This window comes from Epargyreus clarus, unplaced genomic scaffold, assembly GCF_041222505.1.
Source record: "Epargyreus clarus isolate Ecla_fem2 unplaced genomic scaffold, WU_Ecla_fem_2.2 ptg000007l, whole genome shotgun sequence".
NCBI classification, from domain to species: Eukaryota; Metazoa; Arthropoda; class Insecta; order Lepidoptera; family Hesperiidae; genus Epargyreus; species Epargyreus clarus.
The window spans coordinates 17,834,372-17,860,656 of NW_027332215.1; the positions used below are offsets into that span (position 1 = coordinate 17,834,372).

The window sequence follows — 26,285 nt, forward strand, 5'->3', positions numbered from 1 at the left end:
AGTGTTTCATTTAGCGTGCCCAGGGCCGGATTTAGAGGTATAGAGGCCTTGGGACAACAAAGGAGTGGAGGCCTGGCCCCGAATTATTTTCCGAATAAAATGAACAATTTTTTCAGTTCAGTTTTTCAATAAATATTTTATTGTGAAACGCAGGTAGATTCTTCTAGTATTCATGTTTGTACAAAGTACTGTAGATAAAGAAAAAATGCGAAAAAAAATATCAAAGGAAAAGATATATTTTTTTACTAGTGTTTATTAGTCGGAATTAAAAGAAAAATCCGACGTCTCTATTGCGGGGGCCCCTCTTTTGTGGAGGGCAACCGGGGCTGCCGCCCCGGTTTCCCTCCACAGAAGGATTTAAGGCATCATGTTATTAATTTTCATGATTGTGATCTAACTCTAATGTTTTCTCGTTTTCATTGCGCGTTTGTTACTTTGTGTATAGTTGTTAAAGGTTTTATTTTTTATTGAGTTTGTTAAAGTTCTTGTTTCTTGCTAATTTTGACAGTGACAATTCTTTGTTGACATTTTGGACACCTACAATTATGAATCAGACTATAGATCTATTTTAAAATTGTTCTGGTGTTACTTATTATTCTTCTTCAAAGTGCCTCTGCGTATAGCAAAGGTTAGCTTAAGAAGTTATAGTCTGCGCCAAATTGCTAGTCCGCTCTGAAATTCAAATATTATAAAGTACTCTGTGCTGAAATTGTTGCGAGCAGGTGTAGTCAAACGTTGACGTAGTTGATATGGCGACGCGATTCACTTCTATATTCAAACCACCACTTAGTTATTGTAATTTCATTTTTAAACATAATTTAAATACATTTAATATATTGTGTACATCAATGGATCATCATGCTTTTATAACGATCCACAAAAGTGAAAGTGGAATGTAGGAAATCAACTTCAATAAAACGCTTTTTACGATTGAGTTGAGATCTGTAATTTGAATTCATAAAAATAAAATATACATCAATTACAATAAAATTATAATAATGAATTTCATAAAATTAAAGTAATTTAAATTATAAATTATTCAATTCATTCATTTAAATTTTAGTTACCTAAAACAAGTGATAAATGTAAGTTGAAATCACAGTAAACTTAAAAACTACCAGTTCGTACAAAATGTAAAGAACAAACATGTAAACGAACGAACGAACAAAGATTTAAACAATAAGATATGATTAAACATATTCTAAATTCTAATATTATATTTCAGAATTACACGATGTTAATTACTCATTTTCTACTCATATACTTAGGATTGATTTAATGATCAGAAAGATGCATAATGGAATATATTATTTTAATAATTTCCAACTATTTTACCAAGTGAAAAATTAGGCGTAGCAGGGAGTACGGAGAATATTAAACATAAAAAAATAATAGTTTTATACCGGCTATTACGCAAGAACTGAGTGCGTACAGGTATCGTTGGTAGATTGGATTACCATATAATCGCTAGTATAAAACTGTTAAGTTGCCGCGGGAGATTTCTTAAGTTTAACATGTGCCGCGTGGAGACGCCTAAAACATTTACTACGATATACATATAATACTACTAAAATCTAAACGACACCATTGCTACGCCTTTATAGTATAGATTCTAATTTAGCAATAATTTGATTAGAATGAACCTGGTATTGTGCTACTAGGAGATATAAGCACATCTGGAACTTGCATGTTGTTGCATGTTGGACTTGCAAGTATATCTGTGATAAGATGACTTTTTAAAAATGTAACGGGTCCATTAAATGTTCAATTACGTGAGAAATAACTCCAGCTATAGATAAACAATGACTACAGCTTACACATATCTATTACGATAAAAAGGGTTGCTTCATAGATGTGCAAATTAAAATGCTCAAGTATACAAGTAAATTAATGATCCTTAACAAAAAAAATAGATCAGTGAGATGAGATACACTATACTCGTCCGAGTTATAATATAGACACAGATAATAAACATAGTAATTAAGATGCAGTGAGCTTTAAATCCGATAAATTCCGAATAAACTGCATTATTTGAAAGCAGTAAGATTTTTGATTACAAATGAGCTAAGTTGTATTATTCATAAATTTTTGGCTCTTATCACTTTTACATTCCATTCACAAGCTCAGTGCATGCTAATTACAGAGAAAATGTAACTATCCTACATAATCAATACATAAGGTTCAGTAAGTATGAGCGCATTAAAACTGGTTCAGTAAAGAATAATAAATATTTTCAATTTTGTCAACATGAAGTGAATGCAATATCACAATATTATATTTTTTGACGTTTTCAAAACAGTTTACATCCGATAAAACTGGTATTGTATCTCAAAATAACATTACTCAAAAATAATTATATTTCCATGATAGCCATACCCGACAGAACCAGAAATTTTACATACCTACACTAATAACAAGCAGAAACATTCAGCTATTTACCTAAGATCTGCTTCAACTCATTGCACAACATAAATAATTTACAAACAAAAATACACGCAGACCTTACAATCAATATAATCAAATCATTATTGAAATTAATTCACAAGTCAATAAAATAAAGTTTGTAATAATAATATAACTTAGAATTAAAATTAAATCATTGATCAATGTTAAATTTAAAATTATTAAACATTTAATAGGCAAGTAATATCAAATTATATGTCATAATTAAAACTGAATATAAATATTAAATTCATAAAAATTTGTACCACTTCTCGGTAACGTGTGATTCACGTTTACGAATATGATGTTAGAATCGCGTATAACAGTGGTAAATCACGCGGTACCGAAAATGGGGCGCGGGAGAGCCCTTAGAAAGGATCGTCGACGATCGAAAAATTTTGAGATTAAAAATCCAATTTAGTAGCTCCGCTTGAGTTGTCTTTACCAATTGATGTTATAATAGTGTTAGATTACAATAACCATAAACTTAGATTATATTGTGCTAGCACGAGGGTCGCGCTAGCATTACAAAAACATAGGCAATACAAACTTAAATTCAAGCGGGCAAGTCAAAATTTGACACGTGTATTTGAGGTACATGGGATGGATCTATCTTCGGTGAGGTCTTGTAGTCGCAAATGGCGAGCTCCTTCAGTTTCCACTCCCAGCCCATCATTTGCACTGCGTGCAACGTCTCCGCTTCGGTATGCTGACGTCGAAGCATTCCTTCCTGTCAGATCAAGCAGACTACACGTAAAACAATGTATCTTAAAAACAAAACAATAATATCTTAAACAATAATAATCGTCACTATCTTAATCATCTGTATTGTTTATTTTATATAATATGTATGTATTTGTTTATATATTTTGATATATATCTGAACTATACGTATTTATTTATGTATTTATAATAAATAACATAATTTCATATATATATATAATTAACACCTGCCGCCATTTTCTCTATCCTCCTCTTTCCAAGGTTTCCTATTTCCTCTTTCCAAGGGTTGACTGGCAGAGAATGCCATCAGGCATTATGTTTGCCCTATTGTATCTTTATTTTTATAGAGGTGAATAAATAAATAAAATATTTGAATTTATCTAGGCTAAACAAGTGACTTTACTAAAAATGTTTGAGAATGTAAAATCAATATGATATTTAAAATATAGGAATTCAAGACAGAACATTAAAAAAACGCCTTATACACTCACAGCCCCACACTAGGATTCTACGTTGTGGGTGCCACGTTGCGTACACAAACGGTGTGGTGCTACGTTGCGTACACAAACACCCAGACCCAGGAACAGAATTAATAATTTAGATATTAGTCTGGCTGGGGACTAAACCCGGGGCCCTCTGCGCGTCAATCTGGTATGGCAATCCTTGCGCCACGCAGTACGCATCATTATAAATCAAGGCTGTTAGAACCAGAGTAGCTAACTACAAAAAACATTTTTAAAAGACACAAAATTTTTAAATTGCGAAAATACATATAGGTCAAACGTCATTAAACTGCAGTTAGGCCACTCTGGTTCTAGCAGCCTCAATTATCTACTAGAATCGTCCTACTCCACAAACAAACAAAAGTAAAATCAAATCACCTTGATCTTCTCCCACTTATCGTCGACCTCCTGCAGCCACGAGTTGATCTGTCTGCCGTTGCACCGGGAGCGCTGCGCGTTGCGTTTCTCCTCCTGGTCCGGAGCCAGCACGTTGTACACCTCTCTGTCGCGCAGGATCGTGCACACCGAAAAAGGAAGAGCCTAAACAGAAAAAAAAAGGATTAGTATTCAGAATTGTTTTATTATAATTTTGAAACCTCAATTCTCTATTGGCAGCAAGTGGAACGTTAACAATGGAACGCAGAAACGTATTAAAAGTAACTGAAAAAAATATAGTAGTTTTAACGTCGATTTTGTACATTAATAAGAATTAGGACACATTGTTTATAAAATTAAAGTAATTTGCCTCACCTTTATTATAGTACTATGGTTTAATCCGTGACGATTATTTATAAATATGATTGTGACATAAAGAAATGTATGTAATGAAGAAATATCAAACCTGATTGGCCACAGCGCGTTCGGCGCGCCCGTGTACACGAAGGATCTCTTGCTCTACGGCAAGAACCAACTTTTCCTTTTCAACCAGATGTTGAATACGAAGACGTGTCCTGTTACAATAAATAGATAAAATATAGAGGACGAAAAAGTCTACAATTATTTTTGTGATCATATATTTTTCGATGCTAATTTAGGCCGGGTCGAGAAAAATGACAAAAATGAATTTTTACAAAAGCGACAGTTAGAATCGACACCATGAAGCTAGCAAGATACCGTAACTTTCAAAAATAATAAGCTATTTTGTTGGTAGCCTGCCAACAAAATAATTTTAAAGATTATTTGGTTTGGACACAGAACAATATGTACCAATAATTTTGTTATAATTTTAGGTTTTGAAATAGGTTCACTTCGTTCGCCTGCACACATTGATGCACGTATTGGATTTTTACTTTTTTAATAAATATGCCAGAGAAATATAACTCCTTACGCTCATTCATAAATACACGTTATTTACCTTTCTTTTTCCTGATCCATGAATTCGTTTAACATTTGCGGGGGTAAGTTGATAGGTATCTCAACTTGTGGCTCCTGACTCACATTTCGCTGAAGGGTGTACGTGCACCTATTCATCAAATATTTATTGAAATCTTTCGGTGGCTTTGGCTTGACGGGAAATAGTGCTTTTTGACGGCGTTCAACCTGTTGAATAATATTTCTGTTATTATTGGTGGTAATATTTCTGTAATTAATATTGCCGTCGTCATGAAGAACGCAGTATTTGCAAATTGATAGTTCTGATAAAAACACGCTTAAATTGAGGATTACTATCTAAACTAGTGCAAATACTGGTTTTTTCGTTACAATTCGACAGACTTCCAATTAAAAAACGTTTTTCATTCATCCTATCATAGTCTTCTGGTGCCATATCTGGAAAAGACTGAAATGCACCAAAATGTCGATTGCTTTATTACGAGGGCAGAATATAATATTGTATTTATAAGTATAATTATCGTAATATAAGTAAATTGCATACCTGCTTGCGGATGTGTATGTAAAGCTGATAGGGATTGGAGTGAGTGATGTTGTGTGTGGCCGTAGTGCTGTCCGGCACCTGGTCACTGTGCTTCGACTCTCGCGAGTGATCCTTAGAGGACTTAAGCTTACGCTTTCGAGGATGCAGCTCTATAGAAATTTGAAGAGTTGGTAATCAATAGAAAAATCCATAATAAAATTTAAAACGCGGTAAAAATTCAGGTACAATCACTATAACTAAGTCTCATATTAAAATGAAAATTAAAGAGTTTGTTAATAACAGCACCATTTTTCCACCACACAGATGCAAGCATGTTAAGCTTAAGCTATTAAGCCCTTCTTACCAGATTCGGTTTTCCCAGAAGTTGATGTGGCATGATCGTGGTCTTGGCCCTAAAAATGATGTAATTTTAGATAGCGGTCACATTTCAACAAGTGTCACATCGAAGGTAATGTATATATTTGTTTAATTATACAGTAAATAAAGTCTGCTAATACTAATACACAATCTAAATACAAATTTCTAAAACTTACAGAGCCTGAAGGTTGTGGACTTTTGTTAGAATTCAATGCTTGATTATGTCCAGACTGTGGAGATGTCCGTTCTTTGTCTTTGTCCCCATCATTTGCCCTGTGCGAGCGGAGAACCCTCTGGCCAGGCTGTTTTAAAGGTTAAAAGTATACCGTTTTATATATGAAGGGCGACGGAAAACTTATCTTTATTTTTTTACGATAACAGTAACGTAGTATAAAACTAACAATATCACTGGTCCTATTAATAAAAAAAAAAACTAGAAAACAAAGTTAAATGGTCTACTTTTGTCGCATATTTCGGCTAGAATTCCTTTAAAAAATAATGTCGTACCGACCTAGCGTAACCCTACACAGAGGGTTCTTCCACCCCTAAAATTATGCAGGCTTTGAATAACGTAAGATACTTCGATATTTTGTTTAGTTGATTTGTTCTTTAGTTTAATAGTTTAAAGTGTAGTGATTTACCTTGCCTTCGGCGAGCCTCTTGTCATCGGTACCATCAGAGCTGTCCGAGGTCTGGCCGGCGTCTGTGCTAGTGCAGGGAATCACGTAGGGCAATGTCGACGCATTGCCGCGCCCTTTGCCGCTGCCCCTTTGAGTTCCGCCTACAATACATGGATATGTTAGTCTAATATTCATAACAACGTGACACGACGAAACTTCCTAAAGATAGAAGTTAAAAAACATTGAAAGCCAGTTTGAAATGTTTGGGTGAGATGTTAAACGTAAACTTCTAGTTCATGCATTAATGTAAATGATCGCTAAATAAATTAAGCAAAATCGTGATCAACTACAATGAAATAACGACATCAAGTATTGGTTCTATATTTAGCTGTATTAAAACACAGCAGGAATAAAACCTTAGTAAGACTCGTAAGAATTATAACTATAGATATTATAAAATAAAAAGTATGTTTAATTTATATAAAACCAAGTAATATAAATCACACACCCCTTCATTTTTAATATCGCACGGTATGCGTTTATTTATCGTAATAACCGATTCTTGTTGCCGCTAGAACATCACACTTAAAGCATATATCCACAATTAGGCGACAAAAGTTGAGAAAAAATTGTGACCTTCTCTCTACCCGCGCCTCTCTCTAGAGCGTTCTAATCTAAAAATATCCAATGATTACCCTCGCCTTCCTGTTCATTACGGCCACTTGAACCGCCGGCCCCTCCCGGTATAACAATTTTGAGTGGTGGTACTTTTGGAGCGGTCTCATGACTCCTTGGATCCTCGGAGTCGGCGTCTCCGGCGTCCTTCCCGTGGGGTTTTGGGCTGGCGACCGGGCTTTTCCTATCCTGTTTACCTGACTGTGCGGAACCTTTCGAACCTCCTGATGATTTCTGGTACATAAAATATGCATTGTGATATTTGTAATTATGAACAAGATTAACTAATAATGTGTATTTTATTGTATAGTGTAATTACAGTTTATAACTTATCAACTTTATAATTATTTCACTTTAATAACAAAAATTTAATAACAAACCTGTCATAATTATGTATTTTAATAACGTAAAAATAAAGTAAAATAGGAAAAAAAAAACGAACTAAAAAAAATGGAAAACTTATTACCTGATGACCACTCTGAGCGCTAGATTTACTCCCAGCACCGCCTCCTTTTCCCTGCGACTGGCCGCTGCCCTTCCCTCCTGAGCCGCCTGCACTACCCTTACCAACACTCTGCGAAGTCCCACTCTTGCCTAAAGGTGTCGCCCCTGTCTTGCTGGCGGGACCGGGTGGTTTGCTTCCGGTTAAAACTCTGAAACATGTTTTTTATCTGTTTCACTTGCGTATTTATAAATAGACATGGAATAAAAACAAAAAACGTAACTATTAACTTAAAGTATATATTAATACACTTTTATAAGAATTAAATAATAAGCTGTTATTTTGATATAGATAATGAATCTTTTACAATCAACATTTCGTATACAACATATATTAATTTATGTTATTCTTATAAGTCACAACAGGTACTCACCGGCCAGTACTACTGCGCGAAACAGGGGCAGGCTTTGCCATTGGTTCCTTATCATCGTTATCCTTTCGCTTCTTCCTCTTGGTAACCTCGTCTTCAGCGGGATCAGCTTCATGGTTTTCATCGGTATATGAGCGTTTGGTGGCTGTGCCTATATCATCTTGAGTAGACGATACGACTCCACTGCTCAACTGGGATCCCTCTGTAACATTATTGGCAGATTATAGTCCCACTGTTTGGCATTGGTCAAAAGGGTATAGATAGTCCGCCATCTTGCCCTATAGACTTTACACAACCATGAGAAAAAATAATCAAGTACACAGGCATGTAGGTTTCCTCACGATATTTTCTACACCGTCAAAACAAGTCATATTTAATTACTAATAGCAACTAACTTCAAAAAATAAGGTGCCTGGGATTCGAACCCAGTCTAAAAAGGCGAATTCCAAATCGCTAGGACAAAATCATTTATTTCTAGATAGTTTTAGTTATAAATGTGCAAATTGCATTACAATACAATTACTTACCAAAATGACAATCCATAACTGTAAATTATAATTTAAATTGAATATACACAAGTTAGTTTACAGAAATTGTAAAATATAATGTTCAAATGTACCTACTTACATTATATAACATAATTTTCGTATAAGTAATTAAGTCTTTGTATGTAAATTTATTCAAAAACGATTATATTATTCAGGTGGTGTAACCAGTACTAATTTATGTGGTATGTTTACATACACCGTATATATTATAGGCCTATAGTATAATGCACACAAGAACGGTGCCTCTAATAAAATAAGACATTGTTTCCTGTACTTTTGATCTGTTTATGTGTGAAATTTATATTGGCAGCATTACTAATTATGACATTGATAAGTGGTAAAAAGGTTTTGCGACCCTAGTAGATTATCTACTTTTAGCATCGGCGATTTACGTTTTGGCAGTTGTTTTAATGCTGTATCACGTTTTGGCGACTTGCTGCGTTTGGTCACTTTATTAGAAACTTACGTTATAACGACGAATTAAAGGTGAATCACATGTTTCGCAAGAATTAGTGCTTTGAACGTCTAAAATTACCTGCGACCGGCCCTCTGCGCGGAGTGTAATGTTTGACATCTAGCTTTCTAAGGGCAGGCAAATCATCGTCGCTTATGCTAAAAGTACCCTGTTCGCTGGCGCCCCATTATAAGCCAATATAAGAACACCAGGCGTGAATATGTTAAGTCAACTTACATATACAAATATGTATATATACTTTTACATATTTTAAATTGTAATAAGTATTAGGATTGTTTAATTTATAGGGTGCAAAAAATAGGTAAGTTGGCTCCTTACCACACACACTCAACTTTAGTTAGTAAATAATTAATTTTTACTCTCGACATTTTCGACTTGTTAACTTGTTCACACCTGGTATGGATATATGCTAGTTACTTATATAAAATTACTTACCATCCCTGTTATCCGAAGCGTTGCCTTTTTCCGTAGAAGCTTCTTTCCCGTCGTAATGTTCAGCCTGTGCTAGGCTTTCCATGTTGTTCCTTTTGTTGTTTTCACTTTGGGTGCTCGCATTGCCACCTTTCTTGCTGCTGTCATCCCTTGACCCCTTGGTTGAAGCTCTCGCGTTAGTATCTGTAGATCAATTGGTTCCACCATATTTTAATGACACATGAGACAAACTGTAGCTAATATGCCAAACCAGTGAACTTGAAACTCATAATCATTAAAACAAGCATTGTTTAAAAAAAAAAAATAGTGGATTGTGGATAATGGCATACATTATAAGAAAAAATCTTGTTCTGGAAAAATGCTGTCATTCCAAAAACTAAAGTAAAATAAATCAAAGGTGGGGCCAACAATAAATTAGTGGACTATTCAACTAGCAGACTAATGAGTTGGTTTACTGACTATTCTAAAACTAAAAGGACATATCCCTCTTTTATACTTGATTGTTTGTTTTTTATATTGCACAACAATTCTACATTTGTTCCACCTTATTATGTAACATTTTTTTTTAGTATACATAATTGAAAAATTGTGTTTTTATTAAATGTAAATATTGAAAGATATACTAAACTTCTTTTACATTTTCTATACATTTATTTTCACTAAAAATCAAGTTTGATGATCCTTTTTTTGCAAATTAAGCACAGTTAAGATATCAAACTATTACTCTAAGTCTACTAAAAATCCATTTTTCTCTTTTATTTATTTTTACTTGATGTTATATCACAATTAACAACACTATAATTATGATCTTACCCTGCTAATTTATGGTATCTGATATCTTTAATAAATAAAATGTATACTCCCTGCCCCATTGTCATACTCCAAGTCCTTTCTATTGAAGTCAACAACATTAATCAGTATTTACAACAACAACAAAAAGCCATTATTCACAAAGTAACATACATTGTTGCGTACTTTTACAGTAGTATATTTTTACAACATGAAAATCTTCCATTGCTGCTAACACTACAGTTGTTCTACGACTACATGTAGAGTTTAAGCAAAGATATGACAAATTGTTTTGATGATTTGTGTGGAAGTTAAATTACAGCAGTTTTGATAACATAAAATGAATGCCCTGACTTCAAGATAAGAATGCTATAAAACAAACAGCAGGGACATTAATTCGCTCATTATTTATAATGAGCATCAGAAAACGATTACCTAGACGATGGGATTAGTTCAGAGTTCACGTATATGTAGGAGTCACCAGCGTCGGACGAACGGAACGACTTCGCTCGCCTCGTAACGTGGTCTTATTTATAACTGTCTGTTTGGTTAGGTTATTGTGTCAATCGAGTTAGTATAATTACGGGTTGTACGGTAACGTTCCGAGGATGTTAATGTGTAGTGTGCAGTGCGGCGTGCATTATAGGATATACGAATTTGAAAGTAATATGAAGCAACAATTGACTCCCCTTTATTGTGCGAGAGGGCTCTCCTTTGCATCTCACGTTGCCAAACACTGTTGATGGTAGCAGTGCTGGTGCGTTTAATATAACTAAAGGCATCAAACTCGTTATATCAATCCTCAAAACCACCACCACGATGTTGACGTTAATAAGCGGCCATAACGACAATTTCAGCAACACGGCAACACGCCCAACGCGTTCCTTTACAACATTAATTTGTTTGGAGAAGCAAAGAACATAAGACAATAACCTCGAAATTCGCCGGGATGAACTAATCAAAAATAACACTACGTACAGTAGTAGGTCACAATTTTTTTACGTAGCAACTAATAAATAAATAAATCGGTTGCCTTCACATACATACACTAAGAAATCAATGCCACACACAAGAAACAAATTTCTACCAAGTAATCTACAGTGTTGCCAGCGAAAGGAAACAAGCGCTACAATGGTAGGATATAATAGGCCAGGCAAAACTATTATAAAAAAAAAATATTTACACCTGACCTGTAAAGTGCTGCTAGAACAGAAATAAAATTTAATTTATTTTTACATATTGATAGAAAAAGCGACATAGAAAAGACAATGATCAAAAATGGCTTGGGTTTCAATATTTATTTGATTTGGAATATTTCTTTTTCAATTCGAGCATAATTTTATGCAATAAAAACATTACATTTAAATCAATCAAGAAACAAAAAGTTGGCCTGTGTAATTATACTTTTATAGTAAAATTAAATTAAATTTATTTTCGTAGTAATTTTTTGTTGTGAAATTATTTTACACTTTCCAACTTTCATTTGAAAATATAATTACGATAAAAATAGGGGAATTTGTCTTATAAATATCATTATTTTATATTACGAATAGGAAGGATGTGGATGTGGCACACAAAAAAGGTACATCATAGGTTCTTGGTTAAATAATGTATTCAATTAAATTTAATTATTGCGATAAATCCCTAATTAATAGTATACATTTTAAGTGGCAACAAGTTTTGAAATGCACACAGCCATGCAGTTTTCGATGCTTTTGTTGAACAAACAGCGCGGCGTCTATTTTAATTCCACGCAAAAAATATATTTAATAGTGTTCTTTCCTTTGTATTTAACATCATTATTGTAATGTTAACTTTGAAAAAACTTGTATTAAGGTTTTTGGTAATTTGTTGTTAGTAAAGTGACATTAATGTCATTGTCAAGTAATTTTTAAAGCCAGGGTTGCCAACGTTACTTCGCCATAAAAATCAGGTATTTTATTTACTTTAATTCACTTTATATTCATATAAACAAGCGAATAATGATAATTATTTTTTAGTCTTTTAATAAAAAAGTATTTCTTAAATCGATATCGCATTTCAATGTTATTGTCAGCTGTCAGTGTGAAGCGACTCACATTGACAACTGTCAATGACAATTTTGACACAATTGACAACTGACCAATTGGCACCTCGTTACAGGGCTATGAGACAGCTGTGTTAGGAATTTGGATACGCGCAATATCATCAAAGTAAATGTAAAGATGCGCTCGAAAATTTTAAATATGATCGATTTGTTTGTCAAATGTTTTGATGTATAAAATTTTTAGTGTTGTATATTTTTCAACAATACATAGTCCGCCCACCCGAAATATATTATAATACTTATAGTATGGTTCGCAACCCCAACTAAAACGCAGGCACTAACAGAATGCCCTTCGTTTGTATCGGATTGACGCGAAGTGGTATTTCAGACTGAAATAATCATATATTAAGAACACGATAGATATCACACATAATAAATCTCTTAATACAACTTTAGTTTCCATTTCTTAAAATCTGTTAAATATTACGTAATTATGCAGGATTTCAAACTCTGACTAACAGTGGTCAAAAGATAGGGAAGGATTATTCAGGAAAGAAGTTGAAAACGGAAGAATAGATGAAATTCTTGTGGAGTAAAAAATAAATATAGGTGTACGTCTTATTTTTTAACATTTTTAACTTTCTAGTGCTTTAAAGACGTTATATCCAAATGTTTCCGAATTGTACGGAATCTTCATACTCGAATGATTCTTACTGTAATCACTTTGGATTAATATATTAATAACTGTTTTTCGATTATGAATAGTTGTTAAACTTCTTAAATTTTTAAAATTCTAATCACAATAAATTCTAGTAATGTAAGTGCATGCATGGTTTTACAAAATCCAAAATATTTAATATTAATCCAAACAATTTAATAGTAATTTTACGCGATAAAGAAAAACAGATATTAATAACAGAGTGTTACAGAACTTATCAACCCAAGCCTTTTTTCTGCAATAAATTGAACATCGAAATGGGAACATTTATGCAAATCTACCGAGGAAGAAAACATCGAACAATAAATAATGGAATACTCCAATGTATTGTGTAATACAACCTTTCTCCTTTTTGTCATGTTTCTTCGACTTGCTCTTAGATTTACTTTTAGATTTTGACTTGGATTTCGATTTAGATTTGCTTTTCGATTTGGATTTACTTTTAGGCTTCGACTTTGATTTAGAGTGTTTTTTTCGTCTCTTGCTTAGGCTCATCGATTCCTCATCACTCGAGTCTTCACCTGGAATGTCAGAACGTATTTATTGACCGATTGTATTATAAAAATGGAATACTCGGTACCGAAATCGCCATTACAATATTATATATTTGAGTACTAAAAATAATTTATCATTCGCAAACGATAAATTACATTAAGTTGCTCTAATGTGCACATACCTTAAGTAAAACAGGTCTTAAAAATACTTAACTTATATTACTGCTATATTGAAGACGTCATTCTAATTCCAAATATATCACATGACTTTTCATTTGAAATAATGTTAAAAAGTACAATATTATTTATGTAGGTATCTTAGTAATATTCTACGTTGACTACAATATAATCCGTATATCCGTGGATTATGGTACGTACCCATATCTGGATAAAGCGTAGAGTCTATTCCGTCCTCTAATCCAGCCCGAATTAAGGCGAGTATCGTATCCAAGTGTTGAACGTTCTTAAATCACTCGCGGGACCCAGTAAACGTGCTGCTATTAATATCAAGAACAAGAAACAACATAAACTCCACAAAATGTAAACGAAAAACTGGTACTAGCACTCGTCCATACAAACACTAACTGCGTTCAGTAGCGTTTGCCTTTTTGATAAATACAACAGTCTTGGGTACTTCACTAAAAATATCTATACATATCATTATTTCATTGTAACGCCGCTCCTAAATATCTAAACATATTTATGAGGGACGCTACAATAACTTAAATAATTCTACTGATACTATCATCACGGTTCGTTTTCTATACTATTATCTGCTAAGAAACGCCATAAGTCCCTATTTACTTTAAGATTTAATCTTGTAAATGTATTATTCAAATCAAATGTTACAACTATTACAAATAATCAAAAGAAACCAACGGAATCGATTCACACAATATGCCAATTTCGCAAAAAGTATAAATCGATACGATATCAAATTACTTGCATTGTTACGAGTAATGACTCTGATTATCGTCAACGACCAAAAATTTAAAATGAGTAACGTTCTACGCATTATACTTTAAAAATCCTACCTGGATAAAAATGTGTGAAAAGCACCGAAGCTTACTTAGATCTGGTGCAACCTCGTCAAGTATCGATTTTGTAAAGTGACGACGGCGTTGAAAGAATCGCAGCGAAATTACTACTAATAAGCTAACGATCCGTTTCCGCTACTTATAGATGACACGACAACTCCATATCGAGTAGCTCATGTCGAGCTTATATCACATATATCATAGTCGCAATTCATCTCCACTTAATACATAACTTTCCTTACACCATCCACAGTCACTTGATTTTCTTCATATCGAACAGTTTTTCGGTAATTAAGAAAATTATCTAAAAGAAAAATTGTTTACTCGTCGTAAATTGACAAAAATCTAATGCCGCTTTTTTTTAATAAGAATATTAAATTTTCGTAATCGGATGTCAGCGAATAAGATATTTTAATCCTTATTCTGTCTGATGCTACTCTTTACAATATAAACCTTCCAAAAATGGATAGAAAAAAAGTTCTGGATGAAAGAAAGTATTTCAAAGAGATGAGTAAATATTTGAAATGTTTATCACACAAGATCACTGTAACTATTGTTTATTATATTCAATTAACTAACATAGATTCGTCCTAAATGGCAATTAATCGTTACGATTTTCAGCTGTATTGAATACATATATAATAGGCACTAAAAAAACAATAGACATAGCATTTGGAGCCTTTTTCCTGTCACGCGAGTCTACGCCCGCATGCGTTCCACACACATAAAATACAACAAATTACAAATTAACCCTGCAGCTTCTCCGCGACGCAGGTACAGGCATGCGTGAGAGTGGACGCGCGTGCGAGCGTGCTAGGCATGCGTGGTAGGAAAAAGGCCCTAGATGCCTTTCAAAAACCAGCAAGAACTATGTACACGTCCTTTCTATTTTCTAAGGCAAGACAATCCCGATTAGCACAATAAGATCTTTCGACCCACTCTTGTTACACTTATTTCCCGATTTAGTTTATTATATTATCGTTTTCAACAATTCGTTTTTAGTGTAGTACCTATTTAAAGCATTTTGTGGCAATCAGGACGATGCCATAGAAAAATAGCAAAAATAACTAAGTAGCACAGTAAAAATAAAATATAAAAGTCAAATAAACTTTTATAAAAATAAATCAGGAAAGGAAATAATAATAAAAACAAAAGACACATATATGTATTTTCATTTTTTTTTACATACCTACGTGAGGCGTTGACGCACTGTTAGAAATATATTTTTAATATTATGAAATCTATCTAAGTTTCTCTCATCTTTGTTTGTTCAAAACTAACAGTTTTCCAAGCCAACCATTTATTAAAAACTATTTCTGTCTTCACTCGTACGCCTGACATTTATTTTCCAGGAAGTAAATAAAAATGGTAGAATATCCTTAAGCGTAGAGGCATTATTTTCTTAGGATATTTGAAGAATATTCCTTTTATATTTATTGATAGATTGTTGTTGCCCTGACTTCATTTTATAGAATGATAAGAGAATGAATATGGCAATTTGCACATGCGTCAAGTTTGTATTGATTTAAATTGCTAGGTCGACCTCGGGTTACCTATTTTAAGCCAGAGACACACTAGGGGACGAGTTGCGCAACAAGTCCCTCCCGGCGCTCATCAACACGAGATATACAAACGCAGATTTGCACGCGTCATTTGCCCCCTAGTGTACCTCTGGCTTAAGGAATACATTGCTCAGATACTTGTTTCACATCGAGATGCATGTATAAATTACTGGAGCAAATTAGGGACAAGTTTCAATTAGATAGCTCGCATATTCACAGAAATTACGAGTTGCTACGCATATTCATTTTTAGGCTTCCGAAGAGAAACTGTTAAATGACCCGCAAAAATTAGCCTTTTTTGCCTATCGACGCCATACAAAAACATTTGAAACGAACAAAGATGTTCAATACGTACACGTAATTGGGGATGGAAATATTATGTTCACATAAACTTTTATTTATAACTTTCTAAACATTACATATATAAAATGTACAAATTTATAAATCAATATATTTTTGTTACAGTTATGTAGTGAAAGTAAATTGTGATTGTTTGCGCTATGACTAAGCCTTTTCTTATTGAGTCATAAGTTTTAACAGAGGTTATTTTATTGCTATTACAGGAAGTCATCTAAATAGTTACTGGCTAACAAGATGATTTGAAAACATAAATGTGTGGGTGTGTTTTTTGAATTTTCCGAATATTTATTTACATAAATTTTTACACAATGTTATAAGATTACAAGGGTATCACCGATTAAAAATGTGTATTTAATGAAATCTTCGTATAAATTTTTTTTTAAAATTTAATCTTCTGGTAACCAAGGAGCCGGCTATTGAGTCCGTAAAATGTGTGTATCGGCATTTATTAATTATGTTTAAAATAAATAATAAAAGAAAAATAATAACATAACAAAAAAATATTATTATTATTATATTTAATGCACTTATCAAACGATACAGTGTAGCTCATACTTTAACGTGAAGGCACGAGTATTGATCTTCGTTGAATTATTAATACGACTCAGCTGATCGCATGATCCTTGAAACTTGCCGTAAAAAAATGACACGGCATTAAAGATGCGCGATTTTTTTATACAATTTCAATTCCGAATTATTATTAATAACACAAAACAAAACATTAAAACAAAAACACAAGAAGCAAAGCGAACCAAATATTTGTTAAGGCATACTTATTAGTGGGTTGTTAGTAATAAGTGCAAAATAGTCATTAAAAAGAAGCCTATACAAACTTCCTATATCTTATTTTATTAGTAAATTTTTAACTAAGCTTAGTTGCAAATTTGTAGAGTTGAGACTTGTAGTTAACTATGCTAAGAATGTTATAACCGCACACTTACATAGGTAAGTTAGATAGTTAATTTCATTTGTTAATCAAAAACAACTATTAAACGACTATATTATACATGTATACATTATTTAATTCTTTCTTCCATATATCAAAACGCAATGATAACTATTTCAATTAATTACGCCGTAGGTATAAGTAACATAACAATATGTGCAATATAAAGTTCAATCTTTGCAGGATATTTGCACGTTGGTGTGGCACGCGATGACAAAGCAATATAAAACTGTCACTGTGGACTCTGGAGCACTATCGCTTTGCACAATGATGCTGGGATAGCACTACAATACGCAATTTTCGCGTGCTAACTCAAATATTCATTTAAATCTTTTTTATAAGTACTTCAAATCAAATTAGTTATGACGATAATGTTAGGACCAATTTTAGAATGTTAGTATGTTAGTTCATAGATCGTATTAGGCAATGACATACCCTTTAAAGACTGCAAATATTCATAGATGTGTGGTGCCGCGTAGTCAGAGGGCATTTTGCCTTTAGTATTCTTCACGAATGGATCAGCGCCATGTTCGACAAGGAATTGAACCATCTTGAGGTTTCCAGATGTGGTCGCGTCGTGAAGTGGCGTGTCGTCATCTAAACCTTTAGCGTTTACATTAGCGCCGCCACTTACGAGCACTACCACAACTTGAAACCAACCATAGCTGCAAGCCTCATGGAGCGCGGTCCAACCTAAAATTCAGTTACACAAAATGTTTTAATCTGTATTAAAATTTATTCTTAAATGGCTTATTTACCACCGTTAAAACTTACTCATAGTAGACTAGGTACGAATACCACCAGCGACCACCTAGCCGACTCCTAACACATCCTCGTCCAATCAACGATGTGTTAGGAATGAACTGTTCCCAAGACGAATCTCGGAGGGTGCTCGCTTGTAGGTATAATAATCATTTCATTGTCAGTCATTGTTAAATTGAAAGCGTTAATAAATTGAATCAGGCCCTCAATTGGTGCAATAACAGTTGCAATCTTGCAATTCATGATACAAGTGGAGCTGGATCATTTTCCAATTAACATAGTCAATCACAAGATAAGTAACACAATAGGTGTCGGACTCTCGGTGGTTTCCAGACACAGTTGTAGGTGTCTGAAAGTTATTATTGAGATCAAGCCGTTTATAAATATCAGATATAAATATGTTAGAGGTCATGTCACTGCCAAATTATTTATACCTCTATTTGTTGAGTATTGAGATAAATATAGCCCAATAAAGTTTTCTTACTTTATGTCACGTGTAAGAAAAATCGAAACTGGAATTAATTGAGGGATATGGATTATTAAGATAACTTTAAAATCTTTAAATAAGATGCGTAACAGAAATGTTAGTGAGTAATAAAAAATATCAAGTTGTTGTGAGCTAACTTTCAAAATATTTATATTGAGGAAAGGCTAGAGCTGCTACTCAAGCTACGCGTAATATTCAATTTGAACTGCTACTGAAGCCTTTACCAAGTATGTGCATTGTTCAAACAATCTCATAAGTTTCATAACTCTGGGAGAATGTAATAGTGAAGTCAGAACTATTGAACTACTTATTTAACTAACAGGAATTTATTAAACTAACCGACATATTATCATTAATATATTAATAAAAAGATAGCTCAAATTATTGATGATAAATAATTTGTATCTTTCTTTTGATGGTGGTAGAACCCTCTGTGGCACGACTCAGGCAGCATCAAGCGGTACCTATTTCTGCCTAATAAGAGTAGTGGTAAGCGCTGCTGTATTCTGGTTTGAAGGGTGTGGAAAGGGAGACATACTGTTTCGAGGCATTCCAGCTTAGTCATGAAGACAGGCAGTGTGTCCGACCCCTGCTAGGAAACTAATCTTATCTGGGGTTGATCAGATTAGACGTTCTTGGGCGGCAGTAGCCTCTTACCATCATCTGGACTGCATGCACATCTGCTACTCCTATATTTCACCTCAAATTTAAAGATAAACAATATAATTCATATTAATTAATCTAAATTACATACACAATAATATAACCTACATAATAAGAATCCCTTTATATTGTGTTTGTCAGATATAAACAACAAATTGTATGTGAATAAAGACAAATAAAGTTAATTTAATCTAATACCTTTAAACGAGCAATTCTTGTTCATACCTATTTATATACAGTCCCTCAGAAACGGCTCCAACTATTTTCATGAAATTTAGTATGCAAGAGGTTTCTGGAGCGACAGATTTGTCGGGTCACCTAGCCAGGTTTCATTTTTAGAATACTTTGATTAAACAAAATAGAGCAAAGCTCGCTCATCCAGGTACTATTTTTGTATTGGTATGGATTTATTTTTCAAGCCCTTAAGAATGAAGTAGTTTGGTATTTGCGTGAACCCATCATAAAATATATGAATGTGCCTTTATAATACAAAAATTTCTTTCAATCTTCAACAGGGCCAAAATAATTAAACAACTCGTTATGACTCACAAGAACTCGTGTTAACAATCTTACATATGAAACCGAATGTGGGCAAAGCATGTCTTGGTGGACTTTAGAATAGGCTATCATATTGAATAGCCCTTCTGACTGAAAAGTTGACTGCTTAGCAGACAATCCCTTGTGTGGAGAAAGAGCTGACTGCAATTAGCCAGGACATACATACATAGACCAGGACTTAGGAACGAGCCAGTATAATTCAATGTATACATATGAAAATTTTGTGGTTGTGTTGGTGACTATTGAGGATTCTTCTTCTGAGCTGATTCTAAGTAGAGGCATTTATCATAAAAAATATTGTAATAAGAGCTGAACGCAACTGATTGGAGGACTAAACAAACTTGGACCTGAAGTTGATCACAGAAATGTTGTTGATGAAGAATAAAGATGGAGCAACTTCTTAATTCATAGTCAGCCAGCATTCACACTATTCTACAGAAATACAGAACTACCTCACTCTAGAAATGGGTGTTGTGGTGGACCCACCCCTGACAAACCATATTGGCTTTATCACAACGTTTAAAATTTTAACCCTATACAATAACAGAAAGAAGCTGTAATTCTGAAAGATTTAATGTAAACAATCAAGTTAATAAAAACTGAAAATTAATCAAAAACTTGTGATACAAAAAAAAGAAAAAGCCAAATTGTATCTACTTGTATATATTGCATGAGCTTTCATTTTTCTTAAATTACAATGAATATACAATGAAGTCGGTATATAAATTACTTATACCATATATGAAAATATTTATGAAAAGGCTTATCTTATTACTTTTGTATTTCTGACTACAAATACAAATTAACAACCCACAACCAGACCCTATACAATTCACCTCGTCTAATATATGAGTACCATCCACAATTGTTTCACCTCTTCAAATATATAAGTATCATTATATAAAAAAATTCCCAATATTAAATCTCAAACTAATTTAGTTTTCTTATTCAAAGCAAGCTTTCAAAACACAGGCTCATTTTTATTTATAATAACAAAGTGTTTTACTAGCAGTAGAATCCTACATGATTATAATCCTGATGAATTTCTGTCACACAAAGAGGCTAAATACATAAGGCTATAGACATTGTTAAGATTTTCATACAAAATTTTAATTCCCCTTCACAGGCTTCACACTAAGATCATTAACACTAATAAACATTCGACATATATTTTAAAACAACTTATTACCAATTGGTAACAAGTTATAGATGATAATTGTCATCTCCATGTCTGTTACTACCATAAAGTTGAATGTATTTGCTTTCAAAACTATCTGCTCTAACAGTAAAGGTTCTAAATGTGGTAGAACAATTTGCGGTTCAACTCCGGCGGCACCACCGCCTCACCTATTTCTACCTAATACCTACCAGCAGCTACCTAACAGCAGTGTTAGGTGCTGCTGTGTTCCGGTTTGAAGTGTGTGGTAAGGGAGACAGACTTTTCCGAGGCGTTCCAGCTTAGTCCTCAGGGGTAGCGGCGCATCTGTGGCCGACCTCAGGTAGGAATATCTAATCCTATCTGGGGTTGATTACAAATGTCCATGGGCAGCAGTAGCCACTTACCATCAGGTGGACTGCATGCTCGTCTACTACTCCTATATTATAAATAACAAAAAAAAAGAACAAAAAAGTGTGTTAAGCTCTATTGTGTTCTGGTATTGTAAGGTGTGGTTTAGCCGAGACACTTATATGAGGTACTTAAGCCTTGGAGGTAGCATTAAGTATGCCAAGCTTAGACAGGACTCTACTACTATCTTGGGAACATTGTAAATGTCCATGGGTAGTAGTGGTCACTTACCATCAGGTGGCCTGTGAGCTTGTTTGCTTCAACTATACTCATATAATAAGAAGAAAAGTAATAACATCAACTTTATGATTGGTGTTTACTGTTACACATAGTTTAGGGGTCCACGTGTGGCCTCAGGACTGTGGAGGCTGTCCGTCCGATACTAGAGGACTGGATGGACAGGCGGCATGGGTCACTATCCTTCCGGATGGTGCAGGTGCTCTCGGGACATGGGTGTTTCGGGAAGTACCTGTGCCGCATAGCCGGAAGGGAGCCAACCACCCAGTGCCATCATTGCAGCTGCGACGAGGACACGGCGCAGCATACACTGGAGGAGTGTCCCGCCTGGGACAGCCAGCGCCGTGTTCTCGTCGCTGCAGTGGGGCCTGACCTCTCGCTGCCGGCCGTTGTAAAATCCATGGTCGAGAGCGAGAGGTCATGGAAAAAGGTGAAATCCTTCTGCGAGGATGTTATCTTGCAGAAGGAGGCTGCGGAGAGGGAGAGAGAGAAATCCTCGGACCTTCCAATCCGCAAGCGGAAAACCGGGCGTAGGAGAAGGGCTCCCCACGCTCATTTCCTACCCCCATAACGGAGGCATTGGCGTAGGACACGGGGGTGTTCTGCGTCAAAAACAACATCAAGCCTCGAGGTGGCGCGCGCCGTGTTCCCGCGCGTACCTCAAAGATGTGCGGATGGAGTTACTCCAGCTCCATCCCTACCGAGATGGGCCCTGATGCGGGCAAACGCTGTCGGGACTGCGGACGAGTGCTACTAGCGTACCCGTGGTCCCGATAAAGGGCGTCCAGAGGAACACCGCGGGGTTTTAGCCGGTAGGAGTCCGGCATATCCTCTCCGCTGCCCCCGCGGCCAAGAGGAACCCATGAAGGGTTTCCCCACGAAAAAAAAAAAAAAAAAAAAGGGGTCCACGTGTGTTTTGGCCATAGACACATTGCACTCTTGAGGATAACATATGTTTCTCATATTAGTCTCTTACTATTCATTAACCACACCTTAAAACTATAAAACAGTAGCATTTTACAATATTTTTTATAATCTTGAAGAAGCAGGTGAGTATGCATTCCACCTGGTAAATGACTACTGACACTCATTTGTCTCTCTCAAAGAATCTCTGATAAGATAAGGTCTACTACCCTACCTGAGGTCGGCCACAGATGTGTTGCTTCACCTGGAAACTAAGTTGAAAAGCCTCGAATAAGTATGTCTCCCTTGTCACACCCTTCAAGCTGAATTGAGCAGCAGCACTAAGGGATCTTCCACCTTCTAAAACATAGCCTTGGGCCAGCCAGACATGGCCCATGGGGTATGGCCACTTTTTTTTTTTTTTTTTTTTATAATATAAGAGTAGCAGACGAGCATGCAGATGGTAAGTGGCTACTGCCGCCCATGGACATCTGTAATCAACCCCAGATAGGATTGGATATTCCTACCTGAGGTCGGCCACAGATGTGCCGCTACCCCTGAGGACTAAGCTGGAACGCCTCGGAAAAGTCTGTCTCCCTTACCACACCCTTCAAACCGGAACACAGCAGCGCTTAACACTGCTGTTATTAGGCAGAAATAGGTGTGGCGGTGGTGCCGCCGGAGTCGAACCACAAAGGGTTCTACCACCTTCGAACGGTGGTTCAAACACTTACCATCAGATGGACCATCAGATGCTAGTTTGTTTGCTATTCCTATATTATAATAAGAAAAGTAGCAAATAAGCATGTTTTCCACTTAATGATAAGTGGCCCCTGGCACAGATACATGTGGAATCCACCTTCGATAGGCCACAGACATGTTGCTACTCCTGAGATGTTGGAATGTCTCATAGAAGTCACTTTCTACCCATTTAGCTCCAAACAATAACACAGTAGCATTTTACGTTGTTATTAGGCAGCTGACACAGTGGTGCCTCTGGATTTGAACCATAAAGAATCTACCTTAAACATTAAATACTTAAGTTTATTTCTGCCAAACAGGCTTAATCAAACCATGATATCGATGTGAAACCCTTTAAACAGTTTTAATTTCTAACACTGGCACCTCAACGATATTTCAGTTTTGACCAAAGCCCCAACCAATAGTTTGTCCAGATTCAACTGCCCTAACAATTAACTTAAGTAGATATGAACAAATTTCACATTGTACATCAATCCGACACTCTGACCATTACTTACCACCCTTACTCATACCACCACCACCCATACTCATAGTTCATAGTTATAGTATAATATTATTAAAGGATATGCATTTCATAAACAACATATGTTTCGGTTTATATTTGGAATTAGAATTGTACAATATGGTTGAATGTATTCACACTGAATTTACATAAATCTTACCCATATTACAACAGTCTGACTAGAAATGTCTACTTATAATAGTGATTATTGATATTTAAGGAATATTGATCACCGGAGAATGTTCCAATTGATGGTAATGAACATTCTTCATGTCCTCGCATGATCGCATTGCACTTCACAATGACATTGCAGTCTGCCATGATACTACTGGATAGAGACTATACACTTCTATCGTCTATAGTAACATCTGAAGGTTGTGATAAACACCAAATTGAAATGAATTCAGTATCATCAATGCTTTACTGAACAGCCAGACAGCTGTTTAAGTTTATATTTTTCATTTTTACATAAATGTAGAGTAGAAGCAGTTAACATTGGCGGACTAAGGCGGAGGGCGGCGGAGGGCGGCGGAGGGCGGCAGAGGCGGTCCACCTGGTGCCTCTGGTCCTGATGGGCCACCATATGTCTGCAAATTCCTTTGCAGACATTTGTAAAAGCTTGTAAAATTAGATCAACTTCTTAGACTGGAGACCTCATACAATTCTCGGCCACGGGCCTTAATCAATATTTCCACCTGGGCCTCCAACAAGCTTAGTCCACCAATGGTAGTTAGTTTAGTGAAGCTGTTTAAGCAGTGTTATAAGTGGACATGTGAAACCTTACCAGCAAAATCTGGCACATCAGGATCTTGTCCTTGATCCATGAGCTTTTGAACTGTGTTATGATCTCCTTTGATAGCAGCCACATGAAGAGGTGTTTCTCCACGTTCATTCCGTTGTTGTCGCGTTTTTTTCCTCTCCTCCCCCGGATTTGAAGAGGCTGGACGATAATAGCAGTAAGTTTTACGACATACCACTTCTATATACTAGCTACGTATTAGCGATTACCAACCTGGGGGCACCTCCTGCGAAGACAGCTGCATGACTAAGGCCAACTGTTGCCGCTCTGACATAGGTGCGATGACTTGGGATCGCGGCGAGCCGTCAGGCCCGCGACCGGAGCCCCGCGACCGCGGCGTATGAGGCATTCTTCGATCATAACCACCCACCTATATACCCAACACTATTAATCGAGACTTTGCAATTAATATGGAATCCATATTAGATTGGTAGCTAATAACGCGCCAACCCAATAACACTATGTATCTATTAAACTTTTGTCCCTTCGCTACATACCGTTTTAGTTTGGCACAATATCACCGAGAAATATAGAATAAAATAAAAAGAAACACAAAAATCTTTTGATATTTAACTAGAAAGATAATCTGATTTTAATACAAAACATTTTTAATATCTTCGAATAATTTAACGCGTATCACATAAATCGCGACGGACAACGATATTACGATACCTATTCGATTATTCGATTCGACATTTCGCTACACTTTTTTATGTAAAGAAGTTGGATTCTAGTTTATTTAGACATTAAATTGAGTATACCAATTTCCTATTTTATTATGTACAAAAATCGTTTATTACTCGTGTTAATCACAAATGGTGTTAATCAAAACTTATTAATTCAATACCGCTATTAGTTATTGATTGCCAATTTTTATTGCACAATAGTGACTTTCTGAGTAATAAATAAGAAAGAAAATAATACTTGTGAAATTTCTAATTAGAGACGTATACTTAAGAACGAATATAAATTTCGGTACTGGATATGTATACGAATACATGAAAAATATTATATCGATATCGTGTGGCGATGTGGTGACTTTCCGCTTCTCACAAGATATGGCGCGCCACGATTATCCGATAGTTTGGGATTGTTTCACTTACGAATGCGTATTGGATTTTGTAAGGGAATTTTAATAGTAAGAGTTGATTTGAGTTTCTATTTAAAATTCTTTTAAATAAATAAATTAAAAAAAAAAAAACAGATAAAATAAATATGGTAGGTATTATTATAATTTTATTTTTGAGAGATTATTATATCTGTGTTTCATTTAGCCTCCGCCTCTATCCGAGATAAATCAAAACTTTTATATAAGAATTGTTTACGGTTTCGGATACATTTTATTAAAATATCCGATAGTTTCGATTACGAAAGAGTCATAATCGTTATCATAAATCTTTTAAAATAATGTTTGTATAGCAATTTTAAAAGAACCGAGCTAGTATGAAAACAAATCGCACCATGAAAATTTCATACGGTTTCCCCATGTTTATACATAATAATTATTATAAATATTACAATAATTCAATAGCTTTTATTAATATAACAACTTTCATTGTACACATTTAAAAGCCCCGCAGATTGTTTCTGTTC

General features: G+C 35.0%; 1 protein-coding gene across 6 annotated transcripts; it reads right to left on the bottom strand.

Moving 5' to 3' along the window:
- Positions 1-929: 929 nt before the first annotated feature.
- LOC140743572 (uncharacterized) lies at positions 930-25,348 on the bottom strand. 6 transcript variants are annotated; one of them, XM_073074963.1, is made up of 16 exons: positions 25,190-25,348; positions 24,906-25,062; positions 24,678-24,833; positions 13,395-13,574; positions 9,524-9,703; positions 8,069-8,267; positions 7,660-7,846; positions 7,214-7,427; positions 6,540-6,679; positions 6,075-6,200; positions 5,885-5,933; positions 5,542-5,690; positions 5,023-5,207; positions 4,510-4,618; positions 4,047-4,208; positions 930-3,172 (listed from the first exon to the last, which is right to left on the bottom strand). In XM_073074963.1, the coding sequence occupies exons 2-16, from the start codon at positions 25,039-25,041 to the stop codon at positions 2,999-3,001; spliced, it is 2,346 nt and encodes a 781-aa protein (XP_072931064.1). In that variant the 5' UTR covers positions 25,042-25,062; positions 25,190-25,348; the 3' UTR covers positions 930-2,998. The 6 variants fall into 6 exon arrangements, with proteins under 6 accessions (XP_072931064.1, XP_072931063.1, XP_072931062.1 ...); XM_073074962.1 differs by lacking the exon at positions 13,395-13,574 and adding an exon at positions 17,888-18,145 and having other exon boundaries at positions 7,220-7,427; XM_073074961.1 differs by lacking the exon at positions 13,395-13,574 and adding an exon at positions 17,888-18,145.
- Between the last annotated feature and the right edge of the window lie 937 nt (positions 25,349-26,285).

Coding starts and splice junctions, on each gene's coding strand:
- LOC140743572 (XM_073074961.1), bottom strand. CDS start 25,041: ATGCCTCATACGCCGCGGTCGCGGGGCTCCGGTCGCGGGCCTGACGGC. Junction 9,704..17,887: donor ATATTTGCAGTCTTTAAAGG/GTATGTCATTGC, acceptor ATTGATCTACAG/ATACTAACGCGAGAGCTTCA. Junction 4,209..4,509: donor AACGCGCTGTGGCCAATCAG/GTTTGATATTTC, acceptor TTTTCTGTTTAG/GCTCTTCCTTTTTCGGTGTG.